At 40.6% G+C, this 25,498-nt stretch overlaps 1 protein-coding gene across 4 annotated transcripts in view; it reads right to left on the minus strand.

Annotated features, from left to right (window-relative positions):
• Positions 1-25,498, minus strand: part of LOC110521125 (runt-related transcription factor 2) — a 223,668-nt gene that overhangs the window by 93,988 nt on the left and 104,182 nt on the right. For 3 of the 4 annotated variants that reach the window (XM_090233333.1, XM_090233336.1, XM_090233335.1), the window contains exons 2-3: positions 4,743-5,005; positions 1,837-1,993 (exon numbers count right to left, since the gene is read on the minus strand). In XM_090233333.1, coding sequence (XP_090089459.1) covers positions 1,837-1,993; positions 4,743-5,005 — 420 coding nt within the window. Of the gene's footprint in view, positions 1-1,836; positions 1,994-4,742; positions 5,006-6,142; positions 6,475-25,498 lie in introns of those variants that run through there. The other variant, XM_090233334.1, reaches the window with a different exon arrangement.

Consider the following 25,498-nt stretch of genomic DNA (forward strand, 5'->3'; position numbering starts at 1 on the left):
CTGTCATTTTACAGTTAAGGAGGGTTTTGTGTTCGTTACAGATCTAAGAGCAGATTGGTAGAGTGTGTCTAGTGTGTGTCGGTAGGACCCTTGGGTATTAATGTACAGAACATCACCATAGTCCAAAAAAGGCTAAATAGTGCCTGAAACAAGGTCTTTTCTAGCTTAAAATTAAACCAAAACTAAAGAAAACCCCAGATTAAGGTTAAGCTTTTTAGTGGGCTGTTGAATGTGGCTTGTTTTGCTGAGAAACTGAGGCAGACTAGGGGCTTGTTTTGCTGAGTGACTATCTGAGGCAGACTAGGGGCTTGTTTTGCTGAGTGACTATCTGAGGCAGACTAGGGGCTTGTTTTGCTGAATGACTATCTGAGGCAGACTAGGGGCTTGTTTTGCTGAATGACTATCTGAGGCAGACTAGGGGCTTGTTTTGCTGAGTGACTATCTGAGGCAGACTAGGGGCTTGTTTTGCTGAATGACTATCTGAGGCAGACTAGGGGCTTGTTTTGCTGAATGACTATCTGAGGCAGACTAGGGGCTTGTTTTGCTGAGTGACTATCTGAGGCAGACTAGGGGCTTGTTTTGCTGAATGACTATCTGAGGCAGACTAGGGGCTTGTTTTGCTGAATGACTATCTGAGGCAGACTAGGGGCTTGTTTTGCTGAATGACTATCTGAGGCAGACTAGGGGCTTGTTTTGCTGAATGACTATCTGAGGCAGACTAAGGGCTTGTTTTGCTGAATGACTATCTGAGGCAGACTAGGGGCTTGTTTTGCTGAATGACTATCTGAGGCAGACTAAGGGCTTGTTTTGTTGAATGACTATCTGAGGCAGACTAGGGGCTTGTTTTCTTGATCTAATAATAATGACTTATATACAGTTGAAGTCAGACGTTTACATACACTTAGCTTGGAGTCATTAAAACTCATTTTTCAACCACTCCACAAATGTCTTGTTAACAAACTATAGTTTTGACAAGTCGGTTAGGACATCTACTTCACAGACAGATTATTTCACTGTATAACGATTCCAGTGGGTCAGTTCACATACACTAAGTTGACTGTGCCTTTAAACAGCATGGAAAATTCCAGAAAATTATGTTGAAATTATGTTTGGAGAAAGGGGGAGGCTTACAAGCCGAAGAACACCATCCCAACCGTGAAGCACAGGGGGTGGCTGCATCATGTTGTGGGGGTGCTTTGCTGCAGGAGGGACTGGTGCACTTCACAAAATAGATGGCATCATGAGGATGAAAATTATGTGGATATACTGAAGCAATGTCTCAAGACATCAGTCAGGAAGTTGAAGCTTGGTCGCAAATGGGTCTTCCAAATGGACTTTGACCCCAAGCATATTTCCAAAGTTGTGGCAAAATGGCTTAAGGACAACAAAGTCAAGGTATTGGAGTGGCCATCACAAAGCCCTGACCTCAATCCTATAGAACATTTGTTGTCAGAGCTGAAAGAGCATGTGCGAGCAAAGAGGCCTACAAACCTGACTCATTTACACCAGCTCTGTCAGGAGGAATGGGCCAAAATTCACCCAACTTATTGTGGGAAGCTTGTGGAAGGCTACCCGAAACATTTGAGGAAATGCTACCAAATACTAATTGAGTGTATGTGAACTTCTGACCCACTGAGAATGTGATGAAATAAAAGCTGAAATAAATCATTCTCTCTACTATTATTATTATTAGATATGAAGATATAGACACTAACATGCGGCCTACATTCAGTTATATATAGATCCAGCATAATAGCATATAGGTGTAGATAGTATAGACACTAACATGCGGCCTACATTCAGTTAGATATAGATCCAGATCGTATAGACACTGACCCCGTCCACTGCGGCCCACGAAGCGCAGGTCGTTAAAGCGAGCCACCTGGTTCTTCATCACTCCCGATGCGTTCCGCAGCTCGGCCGAGTAGTTCTCATCGTTCCCCGCCATCACCGTTACGACCGTCCCATCAGTCACCTCTCCCAACCCCACAACCTGGAGAGGATTGGATGCTGGGATGTCATAGATGACTAAGCACAGCAGGGAGCCTCCACACAAAATGGTGCCTATCTTTCCTTTGATACCTTAGCCCTTTTTTTTGGGGGGGTGGGGCTGTAGATTTCTCCTGATGTGTTAAGAAGGGATGTGCCTATTAGATGGATTCAGCTTGAGTTCAGACCAGTTTCGACAGCTGAATATGTCTGTCACTGTTTTGGGGTGAAATAACTCATTAGATTGCTCATTATAATGACCTGATACTAGGAGAAACTGACACTAACCTTATACTGGGAGAAACTGACACTAACCTGATACTAGGAGAAACTGAAACTAACCTGATACTTGGAGAAACTAAACCTAACCTGATACTGGGAGAAACTGAAACTAACCTGATACTGGGAGAAACTGAAACTAACCTGATACTAGGAGAAACTGAAACTAACCTGATACTTGGAGAAACTAAACCTAACCTCATACTGGGAGAAACTGAAACTAACCTGATACTGGGAGAAACTGAAACTAACCTGATACTAGGAGAAACTAAAACTAACCTGATACTGGGAGAAACTGAAACTAACCTAATACTGGGAGAAACTGACACTAACCTGATACTAGGAGAAACTGAAACTAACCTGATACTTGGAGAAACTAAACCTAACCTGATACTGGGAGAAACTGAAACTAACCTGATACTGGGAGAAACTGAAACTAACCTGATACTGGGAGAAACTAAAACTAACCTGATACTGGGAGAAACTAAAACTAACCTGATACTGGGAGAAACTGAAACTAACCTGATACTGGGAGAAACTAAAACTAACCTGATACTGGGAGAAACTAAAACTAACCTGATACTTGGAGAAACTAAAACTAACCTGATACTGGGAGAAACTAAAAGAGGCAAAAATTGTATTTGTACTATTACTATATCACATGTATGTCACAATTCAGTTGTGTATTTTTTATTAACAGCCCAAGATAGTTTAAAGGTATAGATTTCCCCAAGGACCTTTCAAATCCAATCACATTTATCACAAGCACAGAATACAACAGGTGTAAACTTTAACAGTGAAATGCTGTTAAATACAAGCCCTTTATCAACAATGCAGAGCTAAACAAGTAGGACATGTAATGATACTAGCCCATATAGTAGTAAATAGACTCGGTAGAAAGGTGGTTGGGCTGAGGATGAGGCCTTCTCACTGACACAATATTACAATGGTTCAGTTCTACATGGGATTAATCCTATTTTTAAAATTATATTTATTTATTTTTTTTACAAAATCGAAATCTCTTTTCAAACTTTTAATTTAAATTTTTATATATACATGTCAATATGTTCTCCATCATGTCAGTGAGTAGGACGTTTGAACATTATAGTGTGTAAACCGAGATAGCTGGAGGCTAGCTCTACCATCGGATTACAGGGGAATAAACATAATTACAGGTGGAACACTACAGCCCGCCTGTAGTCTACAGGTAACAGCTATATTAATAATAAAACCATGTTAAAGAAATACTCAGAAACATGATCGTTTAATATACAGATGAATCTTCTATCAGTGTTGGTTATATTAATATGATTTTAAATGGCATTTGAAAAACGTTCAGCAGGCTCCTTTGCGGCCTGTGATGACATTGACAACAAAATAGGCCCACATTGAACGGCAAACAGGTATTCATTGGAAAAAAAATAGAAAACATTATCAGATGAAAATTATTTTATATATTATTTATTTTGTGTATTATTTTTTTACGCAGCAAAATTAAAGGATGAGTTATATGAGTTTGGTGTTCCCGGTAATGCTCTAGGCCTATATGTTAAATCAAAATCCGTAATTAATGAATATATATTTACAAGGAAAAGATGAAGTTCTGTAATTGTGGGAAAAAAATCCAGGCCTAAATTGAAATATTTAGCAATATGTTTATAAAACGCATCTGTTTTCTTGTTTATTTAGGACACCGTGTATATAATGGTAGCTGAATGCCTGCATTTCATTTGATGCAATTATGTTTTCGAATTTAATTACAATTAGGACAGCAAATGTGTAAAATGTCCCTCAATTTCGAAGATAATTTGAGTGGTGAAAAATATAATTATTTCAGTAAGCGTGAGGTGTATATCATATCTAAAGGCGCTGTGATTAATAACACCAGTATATGTCTATCTGTCTGTCTCCCAACGGCTGAGACAATAACAGAGATGTGTCATGAACATTGGTTTTAAAATATGTAGTTGATGAAAGTTAACATACACAACATGTCTCCATTTCACGCCCCGCTGATCCCAATTATCAGCTTTACACAATAATGCTTTGTTAATTATCAGCTTTACACAATAATGCTTTGTTAATTAAATCCTCTACGAAGCACGCGACTCTGTCTGCTCTGCCCTCCTCAATCCAAATCTGTTTAAATAAACCAGCCACATCTGCAGACCTGCTATAGCCAACACAAATATTATAGGAATAGGCCTAACACAAATTATTATTATAATTTGTAAAACTAATTTTATGGCAGAGCAATAGCCTACTATTTTATAAAACATAAACACATTAATTTTCCCGGCCCAAACCCCCCAGTACAGACATTTAAAATAAGACGTTTTCTCCCAGTTGCTACGTAGGCCTACAAAATATTTGAAGTTAAGTAGTGTAAAGGTTGTTTTACCCAGATATATTTAATATACAATATAAATATGTATAAGGAGAGTGTATAAAGTTATAAAGATGATGTAATTTACCTTGAAGGCGACGGGCAGCGTCTTGTTGCAGCGCCAGTGAGACGGTAAAACCGAGCAGAGGAAGTTTGGGCTGTCAGTCCGGACCAGTTCCGCCGGGTGGTCCGCTATGATCTCCGCCATGCTCCGGTTCTCCTGCAGGCGCAGCCTTGGCACCGTGCTGTCTTGCTGCCCGGTCCCGGTCGGCGTGTTGAGCTCGTTCATCTTGGCCGGGACCGGCTGGAGGCTACCGGACGGCGGGCTAAACCTCCGCGTGGCGCTGGGATCTACGGGAATGCGCATTACAACAGACTAGGTTACAGCACAGCCTTTAGATACTGGAAAGAATCAAGACCACACGCCAGTTCTCCTCTCCTCTCCTCCTTAGCGACTCAGCCAGTCTGTCTGTCTGCTCGACGCAGTTGAGAAACTTCAGCTCTCGGGACAACGGAAAATGGGACTCGCTAAATTTCTCTCCACTGCAGAGTTCCCTGGGCGCCTCGGTGCCTCAAAATAAAACCGTCTCCAGCTACAAAACCACATCTGAACGGGCGAGTGGGATTTTTTTTAAATTTTTTTTAGGACATATTCATTGTTAAGTCCGCGTCAAAACACCAGACCGATTTCATCATGTGTGAATTTAATTAAGTCTGATATAAAAAAAAATCTAATAATCTATAATTAACCTACTAAAAGAAACAAAACACAAACTCTCCCTTCAGTAGTCAGCGGCTCCAGGTGCGTCTGCGGGTCTTTGTGCCAAATTGAAAAAGCCCTCGAGCCTGCAGACGATTACATGTACAGAACACGTTCAAAGGCACGAGAATAAACGTGCGAAAACGGCTTTGAACAATCTTCTACAATGTTGTTTATTGCCAGTAGTATATATATTTCAACAAAATGTACATCAGCCAAATATATTCCCAACCTAGCCCATGTAACACAATCTTTAATGCATTAATGTAGCCTATATGACAGGGTTAAACGGTGGTTGAATTAGATACAAGCTGTGAGATAAAGGGGAAAGCCGTCTCCATGTTTAGGTTTAGTAGCCATGATACCGTGCTGCGGAAAGGAGGCCGGGCTTCCCGGTGCCTCTTGCTGACGGTTTGTGGTTTATATAGGGTATCTGTCCCGGTGCCTGGCGCTTAACGTGCTGATGACACACCACGTGGTGTCTCCGGGACCTATGGTGCCCTTCACCATCTACCAATGACCAATATGTTACCGGTTAGGTTACTAATGCTACAGAGGACATGCCGCTCTGATGACGGGTTTAATATTAAATACATATTATAGCCTACACGTGTAACCAGTTTAACAGTTTTATGAATATCCTTGTATGATAAAAAAGCGTCATATAACAGTGCCTACAAGCACGAAACCCCCAATAGAGGCACTACACCTTATAAACAAATACATACCGAGATGTCGTCCATCCGCCATACAGGCCAGGACTTTTTAACTTTACAAATGAACATTGTGGCAGTCGGGTTGATTCCCTCTCGCTACAGTCCATCAGATCAGAGCAGGATAGTCTCCCCGCGTGCCTTCTGTCGCTCAAACACGTGGCGAACTGTAAAACCGTTGACATTCACATTATCTGTGGTCTTCTGTCTCTATAAATGTGTCTGTCCCCTGATGTAGACTAGTCTCGTCGTTACAATGCTTTGTCCAGGACCGAATGAAGGGAGAAGCCGCGTCAGAACTCAGACTGGAAGTGAACATGCAGGGAGCGGTGAGCTACTGAGTCACCGGCGGGCTGGGGAGGGGAGGGGAGTCAGGTAGGAAACAGACAGACAGACAGCTGGGGAGTCAGGTAGGGAACAGACAGACAGACAGCTGGGGAGTCAGGTAGGGAACAGACAGACAGACAGCTGGGGAGTCAGGTAGGGAACAGACAGACAGACAGCTGGGGAGTCAGGTAGGGAACAGACAGACAGACAGACAGCTGGGGAGTCAGGTAGGAAACAGACAGACAGACAGACAGCTGGGGAGGGGAGTCAGGTAGGAAACAGACAGACAGCTGGGGAGTCAGGTAGGGAACAGACAGACAGACAGACAGCTGGGGAGGGGAGTCAGGTAGGAAACAAACAGACAGTTGGGGAGTCAGGTAGGGAACAGACAGACAGACAGCTGGGGAGTCAGGTAGGAAACAGACAGACAGACAGACAGCTGGAGAGGGGAGTCAGGTAGGAAACAGACAGACAGACAGACAGCTGGGGAGGGGAGTCAGGTAGGGAAACAGACAGACAGCTGGCGAGTCAGGTAGGAAACAGACACACAGACAGACAGCTGGGGAGTCAGGTAGGAAACAGACAGACAGCTGGGGAGGGGAGTCAGGTAGGAAACAGACAGACAGACAGCTGGGGAGTCAGGTAGGAAACAAACAGACAGCTGGGGAGTCAGGTAGGAAACAGACAGACAGACAGACAGCTGGGGAGTCAGGTAGGGAACAGACAGACAGACAGACAGCTGGGGAGGGGAGTCAGGTAGGGAAACAGACAGACAGCTGGCGAGTCAGGTAGGAAACAGACACACAGACAGACAGCTGGGGAGTCAGGTAGGAAACAGACAGACAGCTGGGGAGGGGAGTCAGGTAGGAAACAGACAGACAGACAGCTGGGGAGTCAGGTAGGAAACAAACAGACAGCTGGGGAGTCAGGTAGGAAACAGACAGACAGACAGACAGCTGGGGAGTCAGGTAGGGAACAGACAGACAGACAGACAGCTGGGGAGTCAGGTAGGAAACAGACAGACAGACAGACAGCTGGGGAGTCAGGTAGGAAACAGACAGATAGACAGACAGACAGCTGGGGAGTCAGGTAGGAAACAGACAGACAGACAGCTGGGGAGGGGAGTCAGGTAAGAAACAGACAGACAGACAGCTGGGGAGTCAGGTAGGAAACAGACAGACAGACAGCTGGGGAGTCAGGTAGGAAACAGACAGACAGACAGCTGGGGAGTCAGGTAGGAAACAGACAGACAGACAGCTGGGGAGTCAGGGAGGGAAACAGACAGACAGACAGACAGACAGCTGGGGAGTCAGGTAGGAAACAGACAGACAGACAGCTGGGGAGTCAGGTAGGAAACAGACAGATAGACAGACAGACAGCTGGGGAGTCAGGTAGGAAACAGACAGACAGACAGACAGCTGGGGAGTCAGGTAGGAAACAGACAGATAGACAGACAGCTGGGGAGCCAGGTAGGGAAACAGACAGACAGACAGACAGACAGACAGACAGCTGGGGAGTCAGGGAGGGAAACAGACAGACAGACAGCTGGGGAGTCAAGTAGGAAACAGACAGACAGACAGCTGGGGAGTCAGGGAGGGAAACAGACAGACAGACAGACAGCTGGGGAGTCAGGGAGGGAAACAGACAGACAGCTGGGGAGTCAGGTAGGGAAACAGACAGACAGCTGGGGAGTCAGGTAGGGAAACAGACAGACAGAAAGCTGGGGAGTCAGGGAGGGAAACAGACAGACAGACAGCTGGGGAGTCAGGTAGGAAACAGACAGACAGACAGCTGGGGAGTCAGGTAGGAAACAGACAGACAGACAGCTGGGGAGTCAGGTAGGAAACAGACAGACAGCTGGGGAGTCAGGGAGGAAACAGACAGACAGCCTGACAGCTGGGGAGTCAGGTAGGAAACAGACAGACAGACAGCTGGGGAGTCAGGGAGGGAAACAGACAGACAGACAGCTGGGGAGTCAGGTAGGAAACAGACAGACAGACAGCTGGGGAGTCAGGGAGGGAAACAGACAGACAGACAGACAGCTGGGGAGTCAGGGAGGGAAACAGACAGACAGCTGGGGAGTCAGGTAGGGAAACAGACAGACAGCTGGGGAGTCAGGTAGGGAAACAGACAGACAGAAAGCTGGGGAGTCAGGGAGGGAAACAGACAGACAGACAGACAGCTGGGGAGTCAGGTAGGAAACAGACAGACAGACAGCTGGGGAGTCAGGTAGGAAACAGACAGACAGACAGCTGGGGAGTCAGGTAGGAAACAGACAGACAGCTGGGGAGTCAGGGAGGAAACAGACAGACAGCCTGACAGCTGGGGAGTCAGGTAGGAAACAGACAGACAGACAGCTGGGGAGTCAGGGAGGGAAACAGACAGACAGACAGCTGGGGAGTCAGGGAGGGAAACAGACAGACAGCTGGGGAGGCAGGTAGGGAAACAGACAGCCTGACAGCTGGGGAGTCAGGTAGGGAAACAGACAGACAGCTGGGGAGGCAGGTAGGGAAACAGACAGCCTGACAGCTGGGGAGTCAGGTAGGGAAACAGACAGACAGACTGACAGCTGGGGAGTCAGGTAGGAAACAGACAGACAACTGGGGAGTCAGGTAGGAAAACAGACAGACAGACCGACAGCTGGGGAGTTTAGCTACACATGGGCACAGGGTAGAGCTGTTGTACAACACAGGTATAATTTACTGTAATAGGTATTATTCTACACTCTAGTATTCGCTGTACTGTAGGCTACAGTAACGTTACACTCTTAGAAAAAAATGGTTATTTGCGGATCTAAATATATCCTTTTGGTTCTTTGGAAGAGATTAAAGAATCCTTTATATAAAACCTAATGTATATATATATATATTTATTCTGTATATATATATATATATATGCAGTAAAGTTCTATCCATACCCTAGATTGGAATGGGGATTTTAGAGGTCAACATCTAACTAAAGCTAAATTAGTCACATCAAACTGAAAATACAGCTAATGTTCAGTTTTCATTTGTTTTCGCTGTTTCCATTACATCCATATTAATGATGCTGCTGTATGCTTTTGTCTGTTCTAAAGCATGGCTATCTGACGTCCCGACATGTTCGTTTTCTATGGCAAGGGGAAGATCAAATGTATATTTTGCAACGTTATTGTCCCCGAGGTCTGAATGGCAAACGGCAGGGTTTATACAAACCTGTGCTGTTGCAAACTAAATGCTGGCTAGAAGCTAAAGGAAATAATGGCTTTAATAAAACCATACACTCTTAGATGAAATGCTTTCTTCCAGGGCCCTTTGACCTTTTCCACGTTTTGATGTTTTACATTCTGAATTTTTAAAATGGATAAATTGAGATTTCGGGTCACTGGTCTTTACATATTACCCATAATGCCATGCATTTTTTTGGACATTTTTTACAAATTAATTTAAAATGAAAAGCTCAAATGTCTTTAAGTCAATAAGTATTCCACTCTTTTGTTATGGCAAGCCTGAATAAGTGCAGGAGTGAAAATGTGCCTAACCCATAAAAGCCCCATCTAAGCCTGAGGAGGGGGTGTAGTTCTACTAAACTATATGGAATTGTTTGAAGAAGGTCATACCAAGGATCATTTAGCTATTTGATTTGGAGTCTTAAAACCAGTTTCAGTATATAAAAAATGTCCTTACTGCTATTAGCCAATAGAAACACATTGAATAACAGATAGTCCTTACTGCTATTAGCCAATAGAAACACATTGAATAACAGATAGTCCTTACTGCTATTAGCCCGTAGAAACACATTGAATAACAGATAGTCCTTACTGCTATTAGCCCGTAGAAACACATTGAATAACAGATAGTCCTTACTGCTATTAGCCCGTAGAAACACATTGAATAACAGATAGTCCTTACTGCTATTAGCCAATAGAAACACATTGAATAACAGATAGTCCTTACTGCTATTAGCCCGTAGAAACACATTGAATAACAGATAGTCCTTACTGCTATTAGCCCGTAGAAACACATTGAATAACAGATAGTCCTTACTGCTATTAGCCCGTAGAAACACATTGAATAACAGATAGTCCTTACTGCTATTAGCCCGTAGAAACACATTGAATAACAGATAGTCCTTACTGCTATTAGCCCATAGAAACACATTGAATAACAGATAGTCCTTACTGCTATTAGCCCGTAGAAACACATTGAATAACAGATAGTCCTTACTGCTATTAGCCCGTAGAAACACATTGAATAACAGATAGTCCTTACTGCTATTAGCCCGTAGAAACACATTGAATAACAGATAGTCCTTACTGCTATTAGCCCGTAGAAACACATTGAATAACAGATAGTCCTTACTGCTATTAGCCCGTAGAAACACATTGAATAACAGATAGTCCTTACTGCTAGTAGCCCGTAGAAACACATTGAATAACAGATAGTCCTTACTGCTATTAGCCCGTAGAAACACATTGAATAACAGATAGTCCTTACTGCTATTAGCCCGTAGAAACACATTGAATAACAGATAGTCCTTACTGCTATTAGCCCATAGAAACACATTGAATAACAGATAGTCCTTACTGCTATTAGCCCATAGAAACACATTGAATAACAGATAGTCCTTACTGCTATTAGCCCATAGAAACACATTGAATAACAGATAGTCCTTACTGCTATTAGCCCATAGAAACACATTGAATAACAGATAGTCCTTACTGCTATTAGCCCATAGAAACACATTGAATAACAGATAGTCCTTACTGCTATTAGCCCATAGAAACACATTGAATAACAGATAGTCCTTACTGCTATTAGCCCATAGAAACACATTGAATAACAGATAGTCCTTACTGCTATTAGCCAATAGAAACACATTGAATAACAGATAGTCCTTACTGCTAATAGAAACACATTGAATAACAGATAGTCCTTACTGCTATTAGCCCATAGAAACACATTGAATAACAGATAGTCCTTACTGCTATTAGCCAATAGAAACACATTGAATAACAGATAGTCCTTACTGCTAATAGCCCATAGAAACACATTGAATAACAGATTCACTACATGCAACAACAGATGGTACCCAAAAATGTCTAAATTAAATTTGTTCTGAAGTGTCTGTTAGATATAAGAAAGATCAGGAAAAACAATTTCTTCATGTATGTAACCCCATCATGAACCCCATCAAATCACTCTTCGTATTTTCAAGCTTGATTGTGGCTGAATGTTTGTTAGAGGTATGCTTGTCGTCGTTAAGGACTAGGGAGTTTTTCTTTAGGATCAAAATAAATGGAATAGAGTTAAGCACAGGCCAAATCCTAAAGGAAACCCTGGTTCAGTCTGCTTTCCAACAGACACTGGGAGATTAGTTCACCTTTCAGCAGGACAATAACCTTAAACACAAGGGCAAATCTACGCTGGAGTTGTTTACCAAGGACATTGAATGTTCCTCAGTGGCATATTTGCAGTTTTGACTTAAATCTTCTTGAAAATCTACAGCAAGATTTGAAAATGACTGTCTAGCAATGATCAACAACAAACTTGACAGAGCTTGAAGAAGTTTAAAAATAATTTTGTGCAAATATTGTACAATCCAGGTTGCACATTTCTGAGAGATTTACCCAGAATTACTCACAGGTTAAATTTCTGCTAAAGGTGATTCTAACATGTTTTGACTCAGGGGTGTGTCTACTTATGTAAATTTGATATTGCTGGAATTAATTTTCAATAAATTCGCAAACATTTCGTAAAAACATGTTTTCCCTTTGTCATTGTGTGTAGATTTAAAGAGAAATAAAAAAAATCTTTGTTGAATTCACGCTGTAGCACAACAAAATGTGGTATATGGTCAAGGGGTATGAAGTCAATTCCAAAACCAACTGCCAATCCATTCCAGTTTGACAACGCAACTACGGAAGAGGACGGTGGTCGAACCAACTGCCAATCCTTTCCAGTTTGACAACGCAACTACGGAAGAGGACGGTGGTCGAACCAACTGCCAATCCTTTCCAGTTTGACAACGCAACTACGCAAGAGGACGGTGGTCGAACCAACTGCCAATCCTTTCCAGTTTGACAACGCAACTACGGAAGAGGACGGTGGTCGAACCAACTGCCAATCCATTCCAGTTTGACAACGCAACTACGGAAGAGGACGGTTGTCGAACCAACTGCCAATCCTTTCCAGTTTGACAACGCAACTACGGAAGAGGACGGTGGTCGAACCAACTGCCAATCCTTTCCAGTTTGACAACGCAACTACGCAAGAGGACGGTGGTCGAACCAACTGCCAATCCTTTCCAGTTTGACAACGCAACTACGGAAGAGGACGGTGGTCGAACCAACTGCCAATCCTTTCCAGTTTGACAACGCAACTACGCAAGAGGACGGTGGTCGAACCCACTGCCAATCCGTTCCAGTTTGACAACGCAACTACGCAAGAGGACGGTGGTCGAACCAACTTAAACCCGTTCATTTTTTGTATGTGTATTAAGGTATGCAAAGTTGACTATATATAATTCAAATATCTGATGCCAAAGTCAAGGCTAGATAAATAATGTTGGAATGTTATGAGAATTTGAGTACATGTGTACGCTAGCTAGCTAACTTAGGCTCCTTTAACTCACCACTTAACAAGCTAGCCAGCTAACTATTTCAAATAAACAATATGTATTTTTAAATGGACTATACTAAATATAGCTAAATACCTTGACATTGGCAATTAGAGTCAATTGAGGGGACTAGCCTATGTTCCATGAAGCCATTGGAGGACTTTCTGACTGAGTTAGTCAATCGTTACAGGACTTGTTTTAACACACTGTATGTTTTTGTCAGTCTGGAACTACTTGAGGATCTCTCTTTCGGCCGCTGCTGATAACACCTGCATGTACATTTGTTCTTCTACATCATAATACTTATATTTCTGCAAAGCATTTTTTCTCCAGTTTTTGGCACATGAACTCATGCTGATTTCTGAAGATAAACTCCTATGGTCTTCGTTTTTGGAACCAGTAAACAGGTGGCTAAGGAGTTGGAGGGGGGGGGGGGGGGCATTCCCTTACCGTGAGGCCCTTTAGTAAGGCCCTTAACCCCACAGTGTGGGGGGTTAAAAAGCTTGAACCTGTGTTTGCCTCAGCTGTATGTATGAGGTCTACTGTTTGGGGGTGTTGTGGACGGAGCAAAATACAGATTTCTGTATTTCTGTATAGTGTATTGTGTTGTAGTGTATTGTGTTGTAATGTATTGTATATTGTAGTATATTGTATTGTGTTGTAGCTTATTGTAGTATATTGTAGTGTAATGTATTGTGTTGTAATATATTGTAGTATATTGTAGTGTAATGTATTGTGTTGTAATATATTGTATTGTATTTGAATGTATTGTATTGTAATGTATTGTAATGTATTGTAATGTATTGTAATGTATTGTATTGTAATGTATTGTAATGTATTGTATTGTATTGTATTGTATTGTAATGTATTGTATTGTATTGTATTGTAATGTATTGTAATGTATTGTAATGTATTGTATTGTATTGTAATGTATTGTATTGTAATGTATTGTATTGTATTGTAATGTATTGTATTGTAATGTATTGTATTGTATTGTAATGTATTGTATTGTAATGTATTGTATTGTATTGTAATGTATTGTATTGTAATGTATTGTATTGTATTGTAATGTATTGTATTGCATTGTATTGCAATGTATTGTATTGTAAAGTATTGTAATGTATTGTATTGTATTGTGTTGTAGCTTATTGTAGTGTAGTGTATTGTAGTGTAGTGTAGTATATTGTAGTGTAGTGTATTGTGGTGTAGTGTAGTATATTGTATTGTGGTGTAGCTTATTGCATTGTAGTATAGTGTAGAGTAGTGTAGGGTATTGTATTGTAAAGAAGTCAGCCAGACTTGACATGGGCCATCAATCAAACAAAGAGATGTCTCCCTGACCACCAGTGCATATTTCAAAACTACACCGAACAGAAATATAAACACAGCATGTAAAGTGTTGGTCCCATGTTTCCTGAGCTGAAATAGAAGATCCCAGAAATGTTCCATATGCACAAAAAGTTGATTTCTCTGTTTACATCCCTGTTAGTGACCGTTTCTCCTTTACCAAAATAATCCATCCATTTGACAGGTGTGACATATCAAGAAGCTGATTAAACAGCGTGCTCATTACAGAGGTGCACCTTGTGCTGGGGACAATAAAAGACCACTCTAAAATGTGGAGTTTTGTCACACAACACAATGCCACAGATTTCTCAAGGTTTGAGGGAGAAGCAATTGGAATGCTGACTGCAGGAACGTCCACCAGAACTGTTGTCAGAGCATTTAAAGTTAATTTCTCTACCATAAGCCGCCTCCAAAAGTCGTTTTGGAGAATTTGGCAGCCGGCCTCAGAGACCACGCGTAACTACTCCAGCACAGGACCTCCACATCCGGCTTCTTCAGCTGGGTGATCGTCTGATACCAGCCACCCAGACAGCTGATGAAAGTGAGAAGTATTTCTGTCTGTAATAAAGCCCTTTTGTGGGGTAAAACATATTCTGATTGGCTGGGCCTGGCTGCCCATCATGTGAATCCATAGATTAGGGCCTAATGAATTTATTTCAATTGACTGATTTCCTTATATGAACTGTAACTCAGTAAAATCGTTGAATCTGCCATTTACATTTTTTTTTCAGTATATGTTAGAACATAATGACAATAAATCATTTTAAAAAAAAACACGTTGCTATTCTTTTGTCCATTTTTTTTAAACCGTTCTTTAAATTATATTCTTACCTCAAAATATTAGTATTTATTAATAGTAGTAGGATTAATTCCTAAATTGCCCAAGCAGGGTTCAACATGGAACTGCTTTGGTTCAGTGAATAATAACCTCTAGGGTTCTGATCAAAGAGTTCTATATAGAACTGTTAGGGGTTCCATGTATGACGCAAGCAATGAGTGTAGGTGTAGGCTACCGTCAGGCTGGAGGAAGGACGATCAGGCACAGAAAACAGCTTACGAAACAAACGGGAATAAAGGGTTTTCAGAATTTAATACATTCACATTGTAAAGATAACTTGACAAATAAATGAGTCTACCTTTTGAATCGCTAATTTTGCTAGTTGATTAACACAATCAATGAAGACAACAAACGGAAAAAATTAGCACCAACACATTTACACCCCTTACATTGCAGCAGACTATAGAGAACCGTTGGCAAATTTAGACATTTATTTAGACTTATACCATGGCATTGTTGAATACTTGTTTCTGATTGGCTTGAAGGGCGTTCTAAAGTGTGCATTATTTCCTTATAATGCACGGTATATCAGCACGGTAGAATTCAATGGCTTCCGTTTTTACATGTTCTACGTTTTGAGATGCTTTTGAAAGCAGAAGTTGAATTGAAAACATTATTGGCGTTGTTGAATTAGATTTTCATAATAGCAAGCTATAGGACTGATGGTTTGGTTAACTAAACTAGCAGGTCTGTTTGTTTGGTTACCACGACAACTACTGTGGCTAGTATAATTGCTAGCTACTACGTTGGGTGGTGAACACGACGTGTTAGATTATAGCCAGGGTATGAAAGGGATAATCAACTTGGGGCTCTATGCGTCCTCTGGAAAATAATGCAACTTCCACGTTGTTCATTGTTTTCCACTCAACGCGTTGCCCCTCGTTTATTTTCCCTTACTTATTCCCCCCCCCCCAAAAAAAAGGCAAATCCTGTAAAGGGAATTTTATTTTAATGAAAAATTGAAATGTGAATATTGAAAGTAGAAACTGAGGCCGATGGAAACGTCAGTTCGCTCTCTCACGCCACGTCATTGTTCCTACGTTCAACTTCTTAATTAAACATTTTTCATAACACAGACGTCTGTAACATGGTCTGAGACGGGATATATGACTGTTGGAATTAATAGGCACACTTTGCCTCCGTAGACACGTCATGCACTTCTGTGGTGAGCAAACGGCTAAGTGACCTCTCCTTTACACACACACCACACACACACACACACACTACTGTTTCTACTTTGTCAGTTAATCTCAAAACTAAGACTGGATGGAGTGCTGATTGGCCCAGCCCCGTAGCCTTGTTTAAAAACGTTAAATTGGCAACATTTAAATAGGTGAAAGGTTTCAATAACACCATCACCCTCTTGATGAAAGTGGTTATTTTTTTGCCATGGTGGCCTATTGTGCTTTTCACGTTAACATGGCATTTTGCCTCAATGTGTTTTCCCACGGATGACAGCATAGGAAACTAACACGGGGCAGATATATTTAAATCGGTTGACACCGGACAGTGGGTAAACTTCTGAGGGCATAACTATGCTATTATTACCCTGAGAATAAGACTGTTTCATGAATCATTTTAAACTCTTTTTCCAGAATGTTTAGAAACTCTGTCCTTAGACTTTGATGTTCTAAGTGTTTCAAAAGAAGGTGATTCATAACGTGTCTTAGGTGTGAGGACAGGATGGCAAATGTATCAATATTCCCTGCCACCCTCTCTACTGTAGAGGGCATCTCTACCCTCTACACCCTCTATACCCTCTCTACTGTAGAGGGCATCTTTACCCTCTACACCCTCTATACCCTCTCTACTGTAGAGGGCATCTCTACCCTCTCTACACCCTCTCTACTGTAGAGGGCATCTTTACCCTCTACACCCTCTATACCCTCTCTACTGTAGAGGGCATCTCTACCCTCTCTACACCCTCTCTACTGTAGAGGGCATCTTTACCCTCTACACCCTCTATACCCTCTCTACTGTAGAGGGCATCTCTACCCTCTCTACACCCTCTCTACTGTAGAGGGCATCTCTACCCTCTACACCCTCTCTACTGTGGAGGGCATCTCTACCCTCTACACCCTCTCTACCAACTATACCCTCTACACCCTCTACACCCTCTTTACCCTCTCTACCCTCTACACCCTCTCTACCCGCTACACCCTCTCTACCCTCTACACCCTCTCTACCCTCCACACCCTCTCTACCCTTTACACCCTCTCTACCCTCTCTACCCGCTACACCCTCTCTACCCTCTACACCTTCTCTACCCTCTACACCCTCTCTACCCTCTCTACCCGCTACACCCTCTTTACCCTCTTTACCCTCTACACCCTTTCTACCCACTATACCCTCTCTACCCTCTCTACCCACTATACCCTCTACACCCTCTCTACACTCCACACCCTCTCTACCCTCTACACCCTCTCCTCTCCTCTCCTCTCCTCTCCTCTCCTCTCCTCTCCTCTCCTCTCCTCTCCTCTCCTCTCCTCTCCTCTCCTCTCCTCTCCAAACACTCTTTACCCTCTTTACCCTCTACACCCTCTCTACCCTCTCTACCCGCTACACCCTCTTTACCCTCTTTACCCTCTACACCCTCTCTACCCACTATACCCTCTACACCCTCTCTACCCTCTACACCCTCTCTACACTCCACACCCTCTCTACCCTCCACACCCTCTCTACCCTCCACACCCTCTCCTCTCCTCTCCTTTTCTCCTTTTCTCCTTTTCTCCTTTTCTCCTTCTCTCCTCTCATCTCCTCTCCTCTCCTCTCCTCTCCTCTCCAAACACTGCCACGCCCCTCTGTGTTCTGAAAAAGGTTTAACTGCAGTTCATTTATATTCTGGGTCTTTACTAAACCGGCCAGCACAGTTAGCCCCCTAACTTGACTTTACCATTCATGCATCTATGTACATAATGGACATTTGGATATTTCTGTGAGAGGTATGTATGTGTGCATGGTGTGTGTGCGTGATGTGTGCTGGTTTATGCCTCTGTGTGTGTGTGTGTGTGTGTGTGTGTGTGTGTGTGTGTGTGTGTGTGTGTGTGTGTGTGTGTGTGTGTGGCGGCTGTGTGTTGAGGATGTGGGAGATATATAAAGTTTAAAGCCCTGACACATTGTGTTACAGAGGAAATAAAGACTGCTAGACTTATACTTCCCCTCTCTGAACCTCGCAGAGCCCCATGCGCCACAAATATGGTTCAGATTTGTCCAACATTCCCCAAGATCAGCTTCTTATGGACCGACGAACTGATAAACAGGAAAAAATCACAGTAAAACTTTGATGGTGCTCAACAGGCCTGGCCGAGATGACATAATGTTAGGGTTTAATTTAGATAGAATGTTAAGGGGTAATATAGCCAAAATGTCAGGGGTGAATTTAGACAGAATGTTGGGGTTAATTTAGACAGAACGTTGGGGTGAATTTAGACAGAAAGATAGGGGTTCATTTAGACAGAATATTGGGGTTAATTTAGACAGAAAGTTAGGGGTGAATTTAGACAGAATGTTGGGGTGAATTTAGGCAGAATGTTGGGGTTAATTTAGGCAGAATGTTGGGGTTAATTTAGACAGTATGTTGGGGTTAATTTAGATAGAATGTCAGGGGTTAATTTAGACAGAATGTTGGGGTTAATTTAGACAGAATGTTGAGGTTAATTTAGACAGAATGTTGGGGTTAATTTAGAAAGAATGTTGGCATTAATTTAGAGAGAATTTTGCGGGTAATTTAGACAGAATGTCAGGGGTTAATTTAGATAGAATTTTGGGGTGAATTTAGACAGAACGTTGGGGTGAATTTAGACAGAATGTTGGGATTCATTTAGACAGAATGTTGGCATTATTCTATTGAGAATTTTGGGGTTAATTTAGACAGAATATTGGGGTTAATTTAGACAGAAAGTTAGAGGTTCATTTAGACAGAATGTTGGGGTGAATTTAGACAGAATGTTGGGGTTCATTTAGACAGAACGTTAGGGGTTAATTTAGAAAGAACGTTAGGGGTTAATTTAGACAGAAAGTTAGGGGTGAATTTAGACAGAATGTTGGGGTGAATTTAGGCAGAATGTTGGGGTTAATTTAGGCAGAATGTTGGGGTTAATTTAGACAGTATGTTGGGGTTAATTTAGATAGAATGTCAGGGGTTAATTTAGACAGAATGTTGGGGTTAATTTAGACAGAATGTTGAGGTTAATTTAGACAGAATGTTGGCGTTAATTTAGACAGAATGTTGGCATTAATTTAGACAGAATGTTGGGGTTAATTTAGAAAGAATGTTGGGATTCATTTAGACAGAACGTTGGGGTGAATTTAGACAGAATGTTGGGGTTAATTTAGACAGAATGTTGGCATTAATTTAGAGAGAATTTTGCGGGTAATTTAGACAGAATGTCAGGGGTTAATTTAGACAGAAAGTTAGGGGTTAATTTAGACAGAACGTTGGGGTGAATTTAGACAGAATGTTGGGGTTAATTTAGACAGAATGTTGGGGTTAATTTAGACAGAAAGATAGGGGTTAATTTAGACAGAACGTTGGGGTGAATTTAGACAGAATGTTGGGGTTAATTTAGACAGAATGTCAGGGGTTAATTTAGACAGACAGATAAGGGTTCATTTAGACAGAACGTTGGGGTGAATGTAGAAAGAAAGATAGGGGTTAATTTAGATAGAACGTTGGGGTGAATTTAGACAGAATGTTGGGGTTAATTTAGACAGAACGTTAGGGGTTAATTTAGATAGAATGTTAAGGGTTAATTTAGACAGAATGTTGAGGTTAATTTAGACAGAATGTTGGGGTTAATTTAGAGAGAATTTTGGGGTGAATTTAGACAGAATGTTGGGGTGAATTTAGACAGAATGTTGGGGTTAATTTAGACAGACTGTTGGGGTGAATTTAGACAGAATGTTGGGGTTAATTTAGACAGAACGTTGGAGTGAATTTAGATAGAATGTTAGGGGTTAATTTAGACAGAATGTTGAGGTTAATTTAGACAGAATGTTGGGGTTAATTTAGATAGAATGTTAGGGGTTAATTTAAACAGAATGTTGAGGTTAATTTAGACAGAATGTTAGGGGTTAATTTAGACAGAATGTTAGGGGTTAATTTAGACAGAATGTCAGGGGTTAATTTAGGCAGAATGTTGGGGTTAATTTAGGCAGAATGTTGGGGTTAATTTAGGCAGAATGTTGGGGTTAATTTAGACAGAACGTTGGGGTGAATTTAGATAGAATGTTAGGGGTTAATTTAGACAGAATGTTGAGGTTAATTTAGACAGAATGTTTTGGTGAATTTAGACAGAATGTTGGTGTTAATTTAGACAGAACGTTGGGGTGAATTTAGACAGAACGTTGGGGTGAATTTAGACAGAATGTTGGGGTTAATTTAGACAGAACGTTGGGGTGAATTTAGACAGAATGTTGGGGTTAATTTAGACAGAACGTTGGGTTGAATTTAGATAGAATGTTAGGGGTTAATTTAGACAGAATGTTGAGGTTAATTTAGTCAGAATGTTGGGGTTAATTTAGATAGAATGTTAGGGGTTAATTTAGACAGAATGTTGAGGTTAATTTAGACAGAATGTTGAGGTTAATTTAGGCAGAATGTTGGGGTTAATTTAGACAGAATGTTAGGGGTTAATTTAGACAGAATGTTAGGGGTTAATTTTGACAGAATGTCAGGGGTTAATTTAGGCAGAATGTTGGGGTTAATTTAAGCAGAATGTTGGGGTTAATTTAGGCAGAATGTTGGGGTTAATTTAGAGAGAATTTTGCGGTGAATTTAGACAGAACGTTGGGGGTTCATTTAGACAGAATGTTGAGGTTGATTTAGACAGAACGTTGGGGTGAATTTAGACAGAAAGATACGGGTTCATTTAGACAGAAGGTTGGGGTGAATTTAGACAGAAAGATAGGGGTTCATTTAGACAGAACGTTGGGGTGAATTTAGACAGAATGTTGGGGTTCATTTAGACAGAATGTTAGGGGTTAATATAGATAGAACGTTAGGGGTTAATTTAGACAGAATGTCAGGGGTTAATTTAGACAGAATGTTGAGGTTAATTTAGGCAGAATGTTGGGGTTAATTTAGATAGAATGTTAGAGGTTAATTTAGACAGAATGTTAGGGGTTAATTTAGACAGAATGTTAGGGGTTAATTTAGACAGAATGTCAGGGGTTAATTTAGACAGAATGTTGAGGTTAATTTAGGCAGAATGTTGGGGTTAATTTAGGCAGAATGTTGGGGTTAATTTAGAGAGAATTTTGGGGTGAATTTAGACAGAACGTTGGGGTGAATTTAGACAGAATGTTGGGATTCATTTAGACAGAACGTTAGGGGTTCATTTAGACAGAATGTTGAGGTTGATTTAGACAGAATGTTGGCATTATTTTAGAGAGAATTTTGGGGTTAATTTAGACAGAATATTGGGGTTAATTTAGACAGAAAGTTAGAGGTTCATTTAGACAGAACGTTGGGGTGAATTTAGACAGAAAGATAAGGGTTCATTTAGACAGAAGGTTGGGGTGAATTTAGACAGAAAGATAGGGGTTAATTTAGACAGAACGTTGGGGTGAATTTAGACAGAATGTTGGGGTTAATTTAGACAGAATGTTAGAGGTTAATTTAGACAGAATGTTGGGGTTAATTTAGACAGAATGTCAGGGGTTAATTTAGACAGACAGATAAGGGTTCATTTAGACAGAACGTTGGGGTGAATGTAGAAAGAAAGATAGGAGTTAATTTAGATAGAACGTTGGGGTGAATTTAGACAGAATGTTGGGGTTAATTTAGACAGAACGTTAGGGGTTAATTTAGATAGAATGTTAAGGGTTAATTTAGACAGAATGTTGAGGTTAATTTAGACAGAATGTTGGGGTTAATTTAGAGAGAATTTTGGGGTGAATTTAGACAGAATGTTGGGGTGAATTTAGACAGAATGTTGGGGTTAATTTAGACAGACTGTTGGGGTGAATTTAGACAGAATGTTGGGGTTAATTTAGACAGAACGTTGGAGTGAATTTAGATAGAATGTTAGGGGTTAATTTAGACAGAATGTTGAGGTTAATTTAGACAGAATGTTGGGGTTAATTTAGATAGAATGTTAGGGGTTAATTTAAACAGAATGTTGAGGTTAATTTAGACAGAATGTTAGGGGTTAATTTAGACAGAATGTTAGGGGTTAATTTAGACAGAATGTCAGGGGTTAATTTAGGCAGAATGTTGGGGTTAATTTAGGCAGAATGTTGGGGTTAATTTAGGCAGAATGTTGGGGTTAATTTAGACAGAACGTTGGGGTGAATTTAGATAGAATGTTAGGGGTTAATTTAGACAGAATGTTGAGGTTAATTTAGACAGAATGTTTTGGTGAATTTAGACAGAATGTTGGTGTTAATTTAGACAGAACGTTGGGGTGAATTTAGACAGAACGTTGGGGTGAATTTAGACAGAATGTTGGGGTTAATTTAGACAGAACGTTGGGGTGAATTTAGACAGAATGTTGGGGTTAATTTAGACAGAACGTTGGGTTGAATTTAGATAGAATGTTAGGGGTTAATTTAGACAGAATGTTGAGGTTAATTTAGTCAGAATGTTGGGGTTAATTTAGATAGAATGTTAGGGGTTAATTTAGACAGAATGTTGAGGTTAATTTAGACAGAATGTTGAGGTTAATTTAGGCAGAATGTTGGGGTTAATTTAGACAGAATGTTAGGGGTTAATTTAGACAGAATGTTAGGGGTTAATTTTGACAGAATGTCAGGGGTTAATTTAGGCAGAATGTTGGGGTTAATTTAAGCAGAATGTTGGGGTTAATTTAGGCAGAATGTTGGGGTTAATTTAGAGAGAATTTTGCGGTGAATTTAGACAGAACGTTGGGGGTTCATTTAGACAGAATGTTGAGGTTGATTTAGACAGAACGTTGGGGTGAATTTAGACAGAAAGATACGGGTTCATTTAGACAGAAGGTTGGGGTGAATTTAGACAGAAAGATAGGGGTTCATTTAGACAGAACGTTGGGGTGAATTTAGACAGAATGTTGGGGTTCATTTAGACAGAATGTTAGGGGTTAATATAGATAGAACGTTAGGGGTTAATTTAGACAGAATGTCAGGGGTTAATTTAGACAGAATGTTGAGGTTAATTTAGGCAGAATGTTGGGGTTAATTTAGATAGAATGTTAGAGGTTAATTTAGACAGAATGTTGGGGTTAATTTAGACAGAATGTTAGAGGTTAATTTAGACAGAATGTTGGGGTTAATTTAGACAGAATGTCAGGGGTTAATTTAGACAGACAGATAAGGGTTCATTTAGACAGAACGTTGGGGTGAATGTAGAAAGAAAGATAGGGGTTAATTTAGATAGAACGTTGGGGTGAATTTAGACAGAATGTTGGGGTTAATTTAGACAGAACGTTAGGGGTTAATTTAGATAGAATGTTAAGGGTTAATTTAGACAGAATGTTGAGGTTAATTTAGACAGAATGTTGGGGTTAATTTAGAGAGAATTTTGGGGTGAATTTAGACAGAATGTTGGGGTGAATTTAGACAGAATGTTGGGGTTAATTTAGACAGACTGTTGGGGTGAATTTAGACAGAATGTTGGGGTTAATTTAGACAGAACGTTGGAGTGAATTTAGATAGAATGTTAGGGGTTAATTTAGACAGAATGTTGAGGTTAATTTAGACAGAATGTTGGGGTTAATTTAGATAGAATGTTAGGGGTTAATTTAAACAGAATGTTGAGGTTAATTTAGACAGAATGTTAGGGGTTAATTTAGACAGAATGTTAGGGGTTAATTTAGACAGAATGTCAGGGGTTAATTTAGGCAGAATGTTGGGGTTAATTTAGGCAGAATGTTGGGGTTAATTTAGGCAGAATGTTGGGGTTAATTTAGACAGAACGTTGGGGTGAATTTAGATAGAATGTTAGGGGTTAATTTAGACAGAATGTTGAGGTTAATTTAGACAGAATGTTTTGGTGAATTTAGACAGAATGTTGGTGTTAATTTAGACAGAACGTTGGGGTGAATTTAGACAGAACGTTGGGGTGAATTTAGACAGAATGTTGGGGTTAATTTAGACAGAACGTTGGGGTGAATTTAGACAGAATGTTGGGGTTAATTTAGACAGAACGTTGGGTTGAATTTAGATAGAATGTTAGGGGTTAATTTAGACAGAATGTTGAGGTTAATTTAGTCAGAATGTTGGGGTTAATTTAGATAGAATGTTAGGGGTTAATTTAGACAGAATGTTGAGGTTAATTTAGACAGAATGTTGAGGTTAATTTAGGCAGAATGTTGGGGTTAATTTAGACAGAATGTTAGGGGTTAATTTAGACAGAATGTTAGGGGTTAATTTTGACAGAATGTCAGGGGTTAATTTAGGCAGAATGTTGGGGTTAATTTAAGCAGAATGTTGGGGTTAATTTAGGCAGAATGTTGGGGTTAATTTAGAGAGAATTTTGCGGTGAATTTAGACAGAACGTTGGGGGTTCATTTAGACAGAATGTTGAGGTTGATTTAGACAGAACGTTGGGGTGAATTTAGACAGAAAGATACGGGTTCATTTAGACAGAAGGTTGGGGTGAATTTAGACAGAAAGATAGGGGTTCATTTAGACAGAACGTTGGGGTGAATTTAGACAGAATGTTGGGGTTCATTTAGACAGAATGTTAGGGGTTAATATAGATAGAACGTTAGGGGTTAATTTAGACAGAATGTCAGGGGTTAATTTAGACAGAATGTTGAGGTTAATTTAGGCAGAATGTTGGGGTTAATTTAGATAGAATGTTAGAGGTTAATTTAGACAGAATGTTAGGGGTTAATTTAGACAGAATGTTAGGGGTTAATTTAGACAGAATGTCAGGGGTTAATTTAGACAGAATGTTGAGGTTAATTTAGGCAGAATGTTGGGGTTAATTTAGGCAGAATGTTGGGGTTAATTTAGAGAGAATTTTGGGGTGAATTTAGACAGAACGTTGGGGTGAATTTAGACAGAATGTTGGGATTCATTTAGACAGAACGTTAGGGGTTCATTTAGACAGAATGTTGAGGTTGATTTAGACAGAATGTTGGCATTATTTTAGAGAGAATTTTGGGGTTAATTTAGACAGAATATTGGGGTTAATTTAGACAGAAAGTTAGAGGTTCATTTAGACAGAACGTTGGGGTGAATTTAGACAGAAAGATAAGGGTTCATTTAGACAGAAGGTTGGGGTGAATTTAGACAGAAAGATAGGGGTTAATTTAGACAGAACGTTGGGGTGAATT

The sequence above is a fragment of the Oncorhynchus mykiss genome, chromosome 4 (assembly GCF_057628025.1).
Source record: "Oncorhynchus mykiss isolate SJ-2025 chromosome 4, ASM5762802v1, whole genome shotgun sequence".
NCBI classification, from domain to species: Eukaryota; Metazoa; Chordata; class Actinopteri; order Salmoniformes; family Salmonidae; genus Oncorhynchus; species Oncorhynchus mykiss.